Source organism: Neospora caninum, chromosome VIII (assembly GCF_000208865.1).
Source record: "Neospora caninum Liverpool complete genome, chromosome VIII".
Classification (NCBI taxonomy): Eukaryota; Apicomplexa; class Conoidasida; order Eucoccidiorida; family Sarcocystidae; genus Neospora; species Neospora caninum.
The window spans coordinates 5,758,157-5,772,773 of record NC_018395.1 but is presented as its reverse complement, the minus strand read 5'-3'; the positions used below and the strand labels follow the sequence as shown (position 1 = coordinate 5,772,773).

The 14,617-nt window shown below is 62.4% G+C and overlaps 1 protein-coding gene across 1 annotated transcript; it reads left to right on the top strand.

The window, feature by feature from the left end:
* Positions 1-2,749: 2,749 nt before the first annotated feature.
* On the top strand, positions 2,750-14,256 carry NCLIV_037200 (GJ21226, related; the record flags this gene model as incomplete). The annotated part of the gene is made up of 12 exons (XM_003883921.1): positions 2,750-8,949; positions 9,287-9,464; positions 9,688-9,770; positions 10,009-10,327; positions 10,695-11,024; positions 11,424-11,503; positions 11,682-11,912; positions 12,311-12,371; positions 12,608-12,721; positions 13,137-13,282; positions 13,695-13,837; positions 14,192-14,256. 12 exons carry the CDS (start codon positions 2,750-2,752, stop codon positions 14,254-14,256), a joined length of 7,950 nt encoding a protein of 2,649 aa, XP_003883970.1.
* Positions 14,257-14,617: the final 361 nt, after the last annotated feature.

Sequence of the window (14,617 nt, the reverse complement as noted above, 5' to 3'; positions counted from 1 at the left end):
GACACTCGTGCATATCGTGCGTCGCAAGTCGTCCCTCTCACAGGTGATGCACTATAAAGTGTCACATCTCACGCACCAGACGAGAGAATTAGAACAGGCTCGAATTCACTGGGGTTACAGCCAGCACCCAGAGTGTTGTGCGCGTGCGTTTTCGTGAAGGATGCTCTTGTTTGGGACAGGGGAGACTCGTTTTTTCTGGTTGTGTGTGCTAGATCAACTGTAGCCGGCATTCGTGATCACTCAGTTTTCTCTGGCTCGGCTGTGATCTCCTTAATTCTCACCGTCTTGAATGCGAGGCATGGCAGCTGGAAAGGCCCCCATGTCTTTGGGGTCATCCACATGAGCGGGATAAAAAAACACACGGCAGAACCCGGTTAAGCAGCGACGGGGATCTGTGAAGCACACTCAGTATTTTGGCGAGTCATCCGCACCCCACGGGCGATTCCGCTAACTGGCGCTCGTTTTTGACTTCCAGGAATGGGCATCGAGCCATGGGTTCTAGGTGGGAGCCGCGAGACCAAAAAAAGATCATCGCACGCCTCCCTCGTCTAGGCGTCTCTTGGTGGTTCTGTGCGGCATTTTGCCCCCGATGTTCGTCCAGCTGCACGCGTCGGAGGATGCAGCATATAAAGGCTTGCTTCCCATTTGTACACACGCATTCCTCGCCATTTTTTGCTCTGGCCTTGTCATTTCATCGTAGAATAGGGGTCATCTTTCTGTGGGAATAGCGCATACGCCGTCTACGAGGACGTTCAGTCTTTACTTGAACGGCGACACACATCGTGCGGCGCGAACTCGAAACCATGCTCTATTTCCCGCTGAGAGGACTCTATAGCGTGCGGCTAGTTGAATGCCCGTGCGTTTTGCCGATTTCCCCGAGTACTCTTTTCCCATTCACTACCAGCTCCTCGACCGCGGGGGATAACCCCTTCAGCTTCGACAGAAGACTTGCTCCGGTTGTTGTTCCGCATTGCCGCTCGTGGGACGTTGCGTGTGCGGTTGTTATCCCGCCCTCCTTCGCTCTGTAGGCGCGCTCTCTCGTGACGCTGCGCCGCGTGTGATTTTTCGGCTCGGGTGCGCCTTTCGAAACCAGCCCGGTGAGGGGGTGACCGGCTTTTTTGGCATATCGCCCTGGCCATGCCACACTCATTCCCCAACGCGAGAGGAAAACGTGTGGACGATGCACTGGGGGGAGCGACGGCGCATGAATCGCGCGCGCGTGCGGACTCGACAGCGTAAAACTCTTTGCGCGGTGGGGTGTTCGCTGTGCGCGAAATCCCCGGCGGGGGGCAAAACCTTTTGCAAAGTTCACGCTCCCGCCAGAACGGTCGGGCACCCAAGTAAGAGTGGAGTCGGGTGCGGCTGTACTGCTGTTTTACCGCTGCCCCTGTCACGATTTTCCTTGGGCGGAATCTTGCGTTCATATATGCAGCAGGCGCTGCGCGGGCGCGGACAGGAGTTGTTGTCTTTCTCTGGCCTGTCTGCATCTTTTTCGCCCCCTTTTTTCTCCTGTTTCTTCTCCGCATCACTTCTCGCTCGTACTTACCCCACTTCTCGCGCTTGGATTTTCCGACCCTCTTTTCGCCTGAGAGAGGCACCCCCACACCCTACTTCGTCCGCTGTAACGCCTTTCACTCTCCAATCCTGCACAGAGGCGCGACGACCATTGTGCGGCCTGTTCCGTGCTAAAAAATATGCGAATTATCTAGATACATGTTCGTGAAAAAACTCGCGGAGGACTTCGACGTGTCTGCTCTTTTCCCCTAGCGCTGCCCCATTTTTTGTCGTACGCTTTTTGTTCCTCGCTGACGTGATGCGCTTCGTTTCTCGCCACGCATCGTGAAAGACCAACAGGAACCCCGCTCTGGTGACGAAGCCAAAAAGAATCATGTTCCCCCTTGGAGACGACAGTTGAGAGGAAAAACCCGTTTCCTGCATCCGTTAGGTCAGGGAGGTTTCGCCGTCTGTGCCGGTTTCGTAGTCCTGTCCTTCCACTTTTTTTGTCCGTTTCATCGGCAATGTTGGGGCTCTGACTGGCAGCAACCATCGGAAGCGCGCTGTCGTTGCGTTGAAATTACGCACCCTGTTTTTTCTTGCCGCCTTTTCTCCGCCTGAAATCTCGACGACCGCGGCTTCTTGCTCTGACACCGTAGGGCGGTTAAGCAAAGTACTTGGGCGGTACACCCTGATTTTGCCAAGTATTTCCACGTCCACTTCGCCCAGCGAAGGGATGCAGGGGAGACGTAGCGTGTGACAAATCGACGTGGGTTTTTTGCCAGCGCCTCTACGCGTTTTCCCCGGAAGTTCTTGGACTCGTACCGGCGCTCTCTCCCGCGGGGTCTGCCGCATTCTCTGCTCCTCCCTCCCCGCTTATCAGTTCCACCGGCGTTGGTGTGTAGCCGAACTGCGGCCTCTATGCGAGCGAATCTCGTGCACTGGCCGTCGTGTTTTGCCTGACCGTCGCATTTAGTTCGTTCACTAAAACCTAGTTCACGTTTACCCAGTCGTCTCCGGTGGCCCGCATCGACGTCTTTGGCTGACCACTCACTCTCTCTGCATGCCCCGCTTCGGTGTCGGCCGCTTCGTTCCTGCTTTGATGGGTGTTTCGGCGCTCGCCGCCCGTTCTCGTTTTTTTACTGGTCTCAAGCCTTCGCGGCCGTGATGGTTTTCCAGCGCTAGAGAGTCGGAGGAGAAAACTCACTGCTGCTCCCCGTGCGCGGTTGATGGGGTTGCGTGGCCGGCGTGGCGAATGGAGTTCCGAGCATCATGTCTACCGTTGCAACCGGGTGATGGTAGTCAACGTTTTCAGACCAACCAGAGCGTCGAGCACTCTTCTTTTGCAGAACAGTCTTGCACTGTGAGGTCCCAAGAACGAAACACGCAGGACGATCTTCGGCTTTCCGCGGATTTTCCGACCGGCACTCGCGAGTCCGCCTTCGCTGCCGTGCCCGATTACCCGCCTTTTTGTCGGGCGCGAGGCATTCCTCAACATTCCTCAGTTCCTGGCAAGTCTCTCGCGGCTGGTCACCCCTGCTGCTCTCCTTTCGCCGCGCCGTGTTCACAGGAAGCGACAGCCGGACTCCTCTTCCCCTCTGGTGCCAATCAGTCGGCAGCGTCTTCCAGCGAGAATGCCGCAGGCCGTCCAAGTCCGTCTGCTCTAGAGCCTGTTATTCTTCCCGGTCTGTCGTTCGCTTGTGTCCAGTCGGCGAGCGCTCGCGGCGCATTCCCCGCGTTCTCTCCCGTCCCACTCGGGCCTCTTTTCCGCGCCCTCGACCGATCCAGTAGTTCCGTCGACGCCCAGTCTTCTCAACCGGCGCCTCCTGGCATCGCACATCGTCCCGTGGAGACGGACGGGGGAGCACCTCGAAAGCGGAGCGGTGGCGTCCTCTCAACTGCGCCTGTCACCATGCCTCCGCCCGCGTCTGTGACCGCCGCCGCGCCGGCCGAATCCGCGAACGGCGCGGTCCCTGCAACTGCCTCCGCGTCTGCAGGTGGACCGATGCGGTCTCAACTCCGCGCAGATGCCGTGGAATTCCGGCCTGCCGCCTCAGCCGCTGCGGTCCCCGCCAACTTCAAAGGCGTCGGAGGCCAGGCGTCGCTGCCTGGATCCGCGCCGTTAGGTCTGGTTCATCATCCGGGCGCAGCTGGGTCGCCGTCGCCAGCTTCTCCTTCCAACGCGGGTCTCAGCGTCAACAACGGGGCTTCTCCCACGTCGCCCTCTTCTTGCACTTACAGCACTCACCAGTTCAACCGGAATGCCCAGGAGTTCGTGCCCGGGCGCCCCTTTATGGTCTTCCCGTCACCCTCGCCTCCGCCCGCCGGCACCCCCCCGCCGCCGGCCATGGCCGCCCCACTCGCGTCCGCTCAAGGCGCTGCGTCGCTTTCACGCGCGGCCGCGTCTCCACCCGCCGCGGCCGCGCCGAGCGCCGCGCCCGTCGCCGTTCCGCCCGTCGGCGTCGTCCGCGGGTCTCCAGCGGGGGCGGCGACGCTGCCGGCGTACGGGCCGCAGGTCGTCGGCCGCGGCGCACCAGCCGCGCACCTGCCTGGGGGCGGTGCGCACCACTCGCAACCCTTCATTCCGGTGCCTGGCACTCTCCACTTTGCGCCCATGCACCCGGTCCCCTCGCAGTTTGCGTCGCCGATCCCGAACGGCGCACTCTTCGCCGGCCAGCCTCCGTCGGGCGCGGTCGAACATCTCGTCGTCGCTCCAGTCGGCTCGCCGACCGATCCCACGCTGGCGCAGCTCGACAAAGCCGTCGGCGCAGGCGCAGTGCCTGGTCCCTTCGTCTTCCCGTACGCAGCTCCGCATGCTCACCTTGGGCCTCCACCGGGCGCGAACTGCGCGGCGCCGGGAGGCGAGTTCCTCGTGACGCCGTACGCGATGGGCGGCCCAGCGCCAGGCACAGGGAGCGGCGTCGGCAGGGGACGCGGCGGTCGCCTGGGCCGCGGCGGCCGCGCAGGCGACGTCAACTACAGAGTGAGTGGCGGGGTCGGACGCGGCGCCGGCCGCGGCATTCCAAATGCGCCTGGCGCGTCTCGCATGGCGCAGGGTGCGCCGCACCACGGCCGCGGCAACGCAAACTCTGTACCGGCTGTCCAGACACCTGGCGCGGGACAGGGCGGCCAGGGAGGCGCGCCGGGACGCGTCTCCGCGGGCACAGGCTCGGACGGAGCAGACGCGAAGGCCTCGGACGAAGTGAAGAGTCCCCCGCCGCCTCCGCCCACTGTTTCGCAAGGCAGCGGCGCAGTGCGGCCGCCGGCAGGGACGTCGTTCCGAGACAAGCTGCTTCAGGGAAACGCGAAGGCTGACCAAACGGAAGGCGCCGGCGCGCAGGCGAGTGCGGCGCAGGCCGGCGGAAAGGCGAGCGCAGCCGGACAAGAGCGGACCTCGCCGGCTTCTTCTCTCACCACGACGGGACCGGGGAGCGGAACAGGCACCGCGGTTGGCGGCGGCGCGAGTCCGACCGGATCGTCCACCAACGACGGCGCGCGGTCTCCGGTGTCGAGTGGCGCGGGCCCGGTCTCCTCTGGCGAGGCCAAGCGCCCGGCGACCGCGCCCGCGACCGGCCTCTCGTACGCGGGAGCAGTCGCGGCTGCGGCGCTGAGTCACGGCGGCAACGGGGCGGCGCATCAGGGTTCGCCGCGCGCGGGCGCGTCCGGCGCAGGCGGCAGTCGGGCGCCGTCGGCCTCACAGAAAGGTCCGGAGGAGACACCGAAGCAAGGCAAGGCCTCTCCGGAGACAGCGGGGAACGCAACAACGTCTGCGAGTGCAGCGACGCCCTCCTGGAGTCAGAAGGTGGGAAGCGCGGCCGCGACGCCCGCGAAAGAGAGCAGCGGGTCCCCAGCTGCCGGACTCTCCGCCGCAGCGAAGGACAGCGCGGGTAATCAGACAAGACGGGGAAGCCTTGTCGGGTCTGCGTCGCCGTCGCGGAGAGGCTCTGCGCGCTCGGCGCCCAGCGCGCCGCACGCGCAGGACCGCGTCGCCGAGGCGCCGCGACCTCGCGCCGAAGCTTCAGCCGACGCGCCGGCGTCGTCGCGGCAGGAGGGCGGAGCTGAGCAAGCTCAAGCAGCAGTGGAGAAGGCGTCTCCAGGCGAAGCCACGCCTGCGGCGCCGCAGGGCCCACGCAGCTGGGCAGAACGAATGAAGAACGCCAGCAAGTTGCCGGTCGCGGTCGTCGCGCCCTCGCCAAGTGCGCGAAAGTCGGCAGCGAATGTGTCTGCGGCGCCTAATGCTGGAGGAAATGCGGCCGCCCGAGGAGGCGCTTCCGCTGCAGGTTCGCCGGCCGCGGCCAAGAGCGGCCCGAGTGGCGCAGGCGGCGGTGTCGGAAAGGGGGACGTTCAGCCCGCCCCCGAGGCGGCCGAGCAGCACGGCGCCTCTCAGGGCCCTCAGGCGGGTGTCCACGAGAAGAAGCGGGAGGTCGGCTCTGCGGAGGGACCGACGGGGAGCGCAGCTGCCAGCGGCCAGTCGACTGGATGGGCGGCACGCGTGTCGGCGCCGAGCTCCCCAAAACCTGCCGCGGGCGCTGGCGAAAAGGCGGGCGACTCGCACGATGCGGGCCGAGAAGGCGGCGCCGAGGCGGCCTCGGGCGCGGCAGGTGCTCAGGGCTCTCGCGCGCAGGACGGCGCGAAGCCGAAGCAGGAAGACAAGAGCGACGCGGTCCCCGCGGGCGCCGCCGGCGCGAGCGCGACGGGCGAATTCTCTCAGGTTCAGGCGGAGGTCAGCGCGTCAGCGGCGACTTCCAGTGGCCCGATGACCTGGGCCGAGCGCGCGCGACGCGTGAAGGAGAAGCCCGTTCCGGCAGTCGAGCCCGCGAAGCCGTCGCCTTCGAGCGAGGCTGTCTCGGAGTCCCGAGCGCCTGGAGGCAAGTTCGGCGACTCCAAGCGCGGGGAGCGAGAGCGAGGAAGAGGGAGAGAAGAAGGGCGCGGCCACGGCTACGTTGATCGCGCGGGACACCCGCGGCGTGACCAGCAGCGCGGCAGTCGGGGCGAAGCCGCGGACGACGCAGCAGCCGCGGCAGCCGCAGCGCACGAAGGCGGCGCGCACCGCCAGGGCCGGGGCGGGAGTGGTTCGGAGGCGCTGGCCAGCGGCGAAGGCCAGGCGCCAGCTCACGGCGCCGCCGGCGCGGGCGCCCAGGAAGGCCCTTCGCGGAGACGGGGAAGCCACACGGCGGGCCCCACAGCCTCGGCCGCGCCCGGCGAGCCGAGAGGAACGGAGACAGGAGCGCAGAAACCGTCGGGCTGCTACGCGGCAGTCGTCGCGGCGGCACAACCTCAGCAGCCGCGGCGCTGGGGGCCGCAGGCGACGCAGCAGGCGCACGCGGAGTCAGGAGGCAGGCCGAGTCTCCAGGCGGCAGCGGAGGATTTGACGCCGTCTCCAGGCGAGAAAAGCGCGTGGCGGGCGCAGGCCGGCGGCGCGGTTGGCGCCGGGGCGAGTGGCGCGGAGGGCCAAGGCGCTGCGGGCCGCGAGGTCCTCACCAAGGCTGAGGAGCCGCATGTGCTGTGGCCGCGCAACCGACCCAAGCTGAAGAAGGTCGTGGTGGAACAGGAAGAAGAGAAAGAGGCGCCCTTGCTCCCCGGCCAGGAACAGAAGTTCGCACTTCCCCAGGGCCGGAAGGACCAGCTGCGGGCGGAGGAGCGTCGCCGCGCAAAGCAGCAGGTGCTCAAGCAGGAAGCCGAGGAGATCGACGACGTGGAATCGCACTCGCACCCCTCGAATGCGGAGACGCAAGCTGTCTCCAGCAAGACTGCAGCAGCGCCCGGCGCCTTGGGCGTTTCGGGAAGCTTCATGCCGTCTTCCCCCGCTGCAATCCCGCCGACGACCGGAGCCGCGCCCGTGGCGGTCACTGCGCGCGGCTTCCCGACGACCGCGAGTCTCGTTGGGTCTGTCTTTTCGACGCCGACGACGCTGGAGACAACCGAACCTCCCGCGGTTCCCGCGCTGTCTCCGCGGAGCCCCGTCTCGCTCGTCACTTGCGTCTCTTCCACTGACGTCCAGAAGCCGTCTGTGTCCGCGCCGGTCGAGCAGCCGCCCTTCGGGTTTGCAGCTTCGCTCGCGGCGAAGAAGGAGGCCGCCGCTGAGTCCGTCGCCCCGCGGATTGTTGCAGCCAAGGTTGGCGGGCTACCGCCAGTGAGTGCGGGATTTTCGGAGCCGCCGCCGTCTGAGGACGCGCTCTGTGAACAGGCAATGAAGGCCGAGATGGGCAAGAAGCTGTCTCCGCGAGGGAGGGCCTCTGCGGAGGCGTCGCCGAGGTCCGCCTCGCGCGCCAAATGTGAGGCGGAGGCGCGCAAGGCCTCGAGCCCGCGCGCGGGTTGCGCGGACAGGGGCCAGACCCGCAGGTTGTCGGGTTCCTCGACGCACGAGAAGAAGGACGGCGCGGAGGCGGAGTCGAAGCGCGAAACGTTCCTGTCTCCGCGAGCGGCCGCGGGCCAGGCGTCCTCCCCGCGCTCCCGAAGAAGGCCTCATTCCCCGGCCTACAGCCCCTCGGGGTCAGCTTCGCCTCGGGCTGCGAGTCCACAGGCGAACCGGCTGCTTCTTCCCGAGGGCGCCGTGGAGCCTCCGAGGGAAGGCCAGAGATCCCGCGCCGGCTCGGCGCACTCCCCGCGCAGCCCCCGACGGCGCGGCGCGGCGCCCGCTGCGGCGCCGGCTGAGGCTTCAGACAGTCCGGTCGGCAGTTCGGGTTCGGCCTCGTCGCCGTCGGAGTTCGTCGGGTCTCCGGCCACTGCTCTCTCTCGATCCCCAGACGCGGGGGTGTCCTCGCCACAGAGCAAGTCGAGTTTCTCGCCGCCGTCTGCCGCGTCGCTCGTCAGCGACGGGATCGCGTCGAGTGTGTCCGGCAACGACGTGGCCCGGGAGGACGGCGTCTCCTCTCTTTCGCCCGGCGGCACCTACTCCGGGCCGTACTCGAAGCGGCTGCTGGTAGCGTGTCGGCTGAGCAAGCAGGCGGCGTCGGTTCCCGCGCTGATCTCGATTTCTGCGCTCTCGCATGCAGCCATTCAGCAGGCCCAACCCGGCGGCGACTTCTGGTACCACGGCCGACAAGCCCACGACGACTCGTGGAAGAGTCGCTCCGGGCGCGCCGGCGGCGACGGTTTGCTCCACTCGCTGCACAGGAAGAACGACGGCAAGCGCGGCGCGATGGGCCAGCAGGGCGCCAGCGGGCGCAACGAAGACGGCTGGCGGATGGGCGACGGGACCCAGCACAACGGCAGCAGGGGCCAGGCCGGAGACAGCGGCCGATCCGCGCCGATGCGCGACTGGCGACGCGGCGAGGAGAGCGGCCGAGGCGGGCTGAGCGCCATGGCCGGAGGCCTTGGCGGCTTCTTCAACCAAGAACGCCCCGACCCCGGCGAGTTCCGCCGCATGCAACAGAGTCTGCCGCCGCCGCCGTCACACGCCATTCTGAAGGCCTCCGAGAGCTCGTGGGTCAAGAAACAGGCGGAGCAAAAGAAGTGAGTCTCCAGCGCAGTCTCCTCGCTGGCAGTGTGTGTGTCCAAGCACGCGTTCGCCGAACGCTCGCTTTTGAAATGCCTTCTCTCTGCAAACGCTTTCGCCTCGCTATAGGTACTCTACGTGTTGAATGACGCGCCCGGCTTCTCTGCGCGAGGGGGACGAACGGAACGGCATGTGCAGTTTTGCTGTATACACATCGACCGCGGTTCGTTCGGTCGGTGTCTAGGTGATTTTGCGACTAGTCCTCGCGCCTTGACGGAGACGTAGCAATGCGTTGGTCGTTTCTCGGGCCGTCCGAGCCACGAGTCGCGATGCGTGTGGGCTTTTTGTCTCTAGGGACGAGCAACAACAGTTGCTGCGTCGGCTTAAGGGCCACCTGAACAAACTGACGCTGGAGAAGTTCGAGAAGCTGTACCCTCAGATCCTCAATGCAGGCATCAAGGAGAAGGAGGAAGTCAACGCCCTAATGAAGATGGTCTTCGAAAAGGCCGTGTCTCAGCACCACTTCATCCAGGTATGCGCCGAGTTTGACTCTGCCAGGACCGCGCCTTTGTCGCGAGGTGCTCGGGTGCTGGAATTTTTTCTGCAGGGGAAGATGGCTGTCGGCTTTCCTCGTGCTGCGTTGGTACCTTCGTGCCTTTCGTTTCTCATCCGTCTCTTCCCGGTCGCTCTGTGTTGCTGTCCGTGTGCGGTTCGTTTTTCATCCGTCTCTTCCCGGTCGTTGCCTGTTGTCTCAGATGTACGTCCAGCTCTGCTCCAGGCTGAAGGACGACTTGAAACAGATTCTTGCTGACGACGCCAAGGGCAGTTACTTCCGTCGGTAAGTTCGCCGTCTACATCCGCATACACCCATACGTCATGCACATGTGTCTCGGTCAGTATACGTATCCGTGAGTATGCTCATGTTGATGGCGATCTGTGCAAGGCGCGCTCGATCGATGGTTTGTCACCTGTTGCTGGCATGTGCGGGTCGAGCGCCGTCTGCATCTCCCAACTAGGTTCGTTTCGGACAAACATTCAGATGTGTGTTTTCTTGCGCGTGTGGGTTGTCGCTTCAGCATCTTGATTAACCAATGCGAAGATTCGTTTGTGGCGAATCTGGAGCCGATGCGAGTTCCCGAAGGCTTGGGAGAGGAAGAAGCCTTCGAGTTCGCTCAGCTCTACAAGGCGCGCATGAAGGGAAACATGATCTTCGTCGGAGAGCTGCTCAAGAGCCGCATGATTTCCCACCGCATTCTCCTCGAGTGTATCGACAGGCTGCTGCAGAAGCGCCTGGAGTGTATCGAGATCTCTGGAGGCGAGGACCAGGGCGTGCCTCACATGGAGGCCTTGTGTGCTTTCCTGCACACTGTCGGTCCGTTCTTCGAGAACCCGAAAGTACGTCTTCCTCTGCCTCACCTCTCTGAGCCTCGCTGTGCATCCTTCTCCCTCGTTCGTTCTTCTGAGACGTCTCTCCCATGCCTAGAGTGTTTCTGCCTCGGGCTGTCGAAGCTCGTCGACCGCGCTGTTACGCACTTCGTGCAGAAACCGGCGCACCTCCGGCCTGCCGATCCTTCCCTACCATTCGTATACCTGTCTCCTCTCTCGCATGTGTATTTTTGCTGGGCTCCGGGGGAGTCGTCGGCGAGCCGCGTTCGGTGGAAACCACCCGGGGGAACCTGCGTGCGCGTTTCTCTACGCCCTTTGTCTCTGAGTTCTCGTGTCTTGACAACACTCCGGTTGGTTCTGTCCCGTGTGCGCGCAGTGGAAGTTCTACGAGGAGTTCTGTGAGCGGATCAAGATCGTTCAGAAGCTCCAGAAGGATGAGTCGCTGCCGTTCCGGGTCCGCTGCCTCTTGAAGGACGTGCTGGACAACCGGGCGGAGAAATGGCGTAAGAAGTTCGCGGCCACGAAGGAAGGTCCGACTCGGCTCTCAGAGCTCCACCAGCAGGCGCAGCTCGAGCAGATGCAGCAGCACCAGTACAGCGCGGGTCTCCTCGGAGGCAAGGGTAGAGGCCCAGGCTTCGACAACCGGGGAGACGACGGCGGTTGGGAGATGGCGCCTAGCAGGCGTGGACTCGGCCTCGCGAAACTGGTAAGCGAAGGGACGGAGTACGCATATTTTTGGACTGTGCCGCGGAGGAGGCGGCAAAGAGAGAGGAGACAATCGCGAGGATAAAAATGAGCGGCGCGGCGAGCCGCGTCGACTGCGAAGAGAAAGGAAAGAGAGACGCCAGGTAGAGCGCAGACGACCACTGGAGAGAGACTTGCACAGGCGGGGAGCGGTGAGGGCAGCTTCAAGGGGTGGTGTGGCGTCGACTCAGAGGCGCGGAACGGCGGGAGTTTGGTGCGGCCGCTCTCGGGTCGAACAGAATGTGAACTCGCCCCCGGAGACAGGAAATGGGGACGCGTTTCCTCGGCAGGCTGAGACGTGGAGGTCGGCCGGCGCCCACAGCACATGCTCGCGACCTCCTGTCTTGTTCGTTGTACGCAGAAGCCTGGAATGAACTCGACGCCGATGAACACGAATTCTCGCATGGGTGGCGAACCTTCGAAACCCTTGAGCGCTTTCAGGTAAGCCTTGCTTCAGCGTAGGAGAGGCAAACGGGAGCGGGCGTTACCACGACAAACGCGACAAGCCTCCCCACCTGATCCAGTGCTGTGTCCTGGGAGCGAGGAGAACCTCTTTGTGTGTGGACGCGTTTCGGTCCGCTGCGTCATCCCGCGTGCTTTTGTTTTTGTCTTTTTCCAGTGCCTTGGGGCGCATGCGCTCGGAGCGAGAGAAGGAACGAGAACCCGGCCGCGACGACAACCTGCGTCGGGAGAACTGGGGATCGAGCCTCAGCAAGAGGTCGCCAGCGAGTGCGGCTGCGTCCAGCGACGCAGCGGCTTCTGCACATGCAGCCTCGTCTGGGCCGAGTTCCCTCCTCGGCCGCGCCCCCGTTGACGGAGGAGCGTCGCCTGCGAAGGAGAGCCGGCGCAGGTAAGTTGAAAGTTGCGGGACGCAGTTGGAAAAAATCGTGAATTGCAGAGGGCTTCGGATGCGTCGCGGAATCGCCTCCGTTTCAAATCCCAACGCTTGCCGCTCTGCCTGGCGCGACTGGGCTCCTCTGTGTGTGTACGTAAGCACGTGGCGGAGTGTGGTGTACCTGCGTAAGCATGTGGGAATGTCTGTGTGTAGAGGCGGATGCATCAACAGGTTTGGGCACACACAGGAGTGTAGTGTATGTGTGGGGGAGCCGTTTCCACGAGGTGCCTGCCGTTTGGTGGCCTGGATTCTCTTGGAAGAAATGTGTGTCCGCGATCCGGAACCATTCACAGAGTGTCCGCCGTCGTTGGGTGACCTCGAGCGCCTCTTTTTGCCTTCCCCTGTGTCCACAGGAGTGCCGGCGAAACAGCTGCAACGAAGGCTAGCAGCGCGGGCGCAGCGCCAGTATCCGAGGTGCGTTCTGTCGACAAGAGCGACAGAGTGGAAATTTATTCGTTCGCGTCTGCGGCTCGCCCAACCGGTCGCACTGTGAAATTTGCTGATGGAAATGCAGGCGATGCGTCGTCTCCATGTGTGTCCCGCCTGTGAGGCGTGAAGTGTAGCGACGCGTTCTCGCCAGTGTCCGCCGGGGCCTGGTTTTATGTTCCTTGTGAAGTTCTCACGCGACGTGGGCTCTTTCTGTTTTTCAGGAGCAACAAGTCGCCGCTGCACGATCTGAGCTGAAGGATCTCGTACAGTCGATGGACCTCAACACGGCGCTGGAGATGCTAAAGGAAATGAACCTTTCGCCTTCTGTCCACAAGGTAAGGACGCGATCTTTGTACTCAACATCGGAACCGCGCCTGTGTATGCCTATATATATATATATATATATATATATATATATATATATATATATATATGTGTGTATAGGAACTTACAGGTACGCGTTTACGATCATGTAAATGTATGTGTGCAGTATCCGCGAATGGAGATGCTGTCCGTAGTCGCCCATGTCTGCATGAGAGAGAGACCCCGGCGGCAAGAGAGGACACGCTCTCTGTGTTTGTCTCCCGTGTGGCAAAACCGGCGACTTCGAACAGTACACTTGACGGGCATATGCACACATGTATACATATACATATATATATGTATATATGTGTATATATTTAAATGTAGATGTATCCACGTTTTTTTGGATTGCACGTTTGATTCCTTGTGTTGTGCGTTGCTTTTTAGGAAATCTTCGATGAGTGGCTGAAGTATTCTATCGAGGCTCTGGTGGCCGATAAGGACCACGTGAACAAGCAGCGGGCGATTGCTTTCCAGCTCTTCGTTCAAGTCTGCCAAAAGGGTATCATGCAGGCGGAGTCTCTCAAAGCTTGGTAAGCCCCGAGGACGGTCGAAAACCCACACAGGGCGCCTCTCCGTCGAAAGCGGGTCGGCGCCTTGTTCATCCAGTGAATAGAGTTCACTGCACGTGCCGACAGTGGCGTGTGTTCCCCTATCAAACGTGCTGCGAGGTTTCGCGATCCCAGTACTCTTCGGCAAAACCGGGTGAACCGTGGCTGTTTGTGTACTCTTGCGGGATTCCCACATGCAGATACATCTACATATATATATATATATATATATATATATATATATATAGGTAGATAGAGAGATAGATAGATATAGGTAGATAGATAGACGTGTACGGATATCGGCGTATGTTCAGTCGTGTGCGGGCTTTGCGTTGGCCGTCGGCGTGTGTGGATTGTGCGAGTTTGCGTGCATTTTGTGTTTTCTGCTGGCCAGCCTGAAGCAGTTCATGTCGAACGGCAGTGATGGCGACGAGGGCGAAGACGGGGAAGTCGTCGAAGACAGCCCGTACAGCGATCTGAAGATTGACGTTCCGCGCCTTACCGATTTCATGAAGGAGTTTTTGCAGACACTGGAAAGTAAGTGGTGGGGAGTCTCGGCGCACATTCGAGAGAAAAGGGTGTCAACGAAAACGGTGCGGCCGCGTAGGGCCTTCACGCAGAGAGATGCTTCGTTCGCCGCTTCTGCCGGCTGCTTTGAGAACGAGGAAGCTCGAAGACGGCTAGGGTACAGACGCGCATGCGGCAACCGACCCGAGCTGCGAGGAGCTGTGGAATAGTTGTGGGTGTTTTCGTTTTCCCGGAACACGAGGGCCAACGGCGGGGGTGCGAGCAAGGGCGGCGTGTGTATTTTGAACTGGCTTCGTTCAGACACTAGGTCAAACAAAAGGTTTGAGGAATGTTTCTGTTCGCCGTTGTTTTGTGCTTTTTCAGCCGCCGACCCTGAGCGCCAAGTCCTGAGCACCAGTACCCTGGACGATTTGAAAGGCAAGCTCTGAGGCGAGCACAGCGCGCCAGAGGAGGGGAGAAATCCCTCTTGGCCAGTGGCAAGGAACATGCGCACGCGGTAGAGAGAAGCGTGGACAGTGAAAAAGAGCAGGAGACGGAGGAGTGTCGAACTCGCTGTTAAGGCAAAAGGCGGCTACGGATGTGGGCGGACGGTGCACGGGGTTCCTCCGCTGCTCTCTTGGGAAGAGAGCGGACTGATGATGATTTGCTAAGAGAGAGACTGAGGGGGGAACCAGTGCCCAGACTCTCCAAAAGCGAGTGTTTGGGAGACGGAGGGACAGGAACGAGCGGAACACGGGTAGAACGGGAGCGCGGAAATCTCCCGTGTTCTTTACGCTGGACGTATGTGTG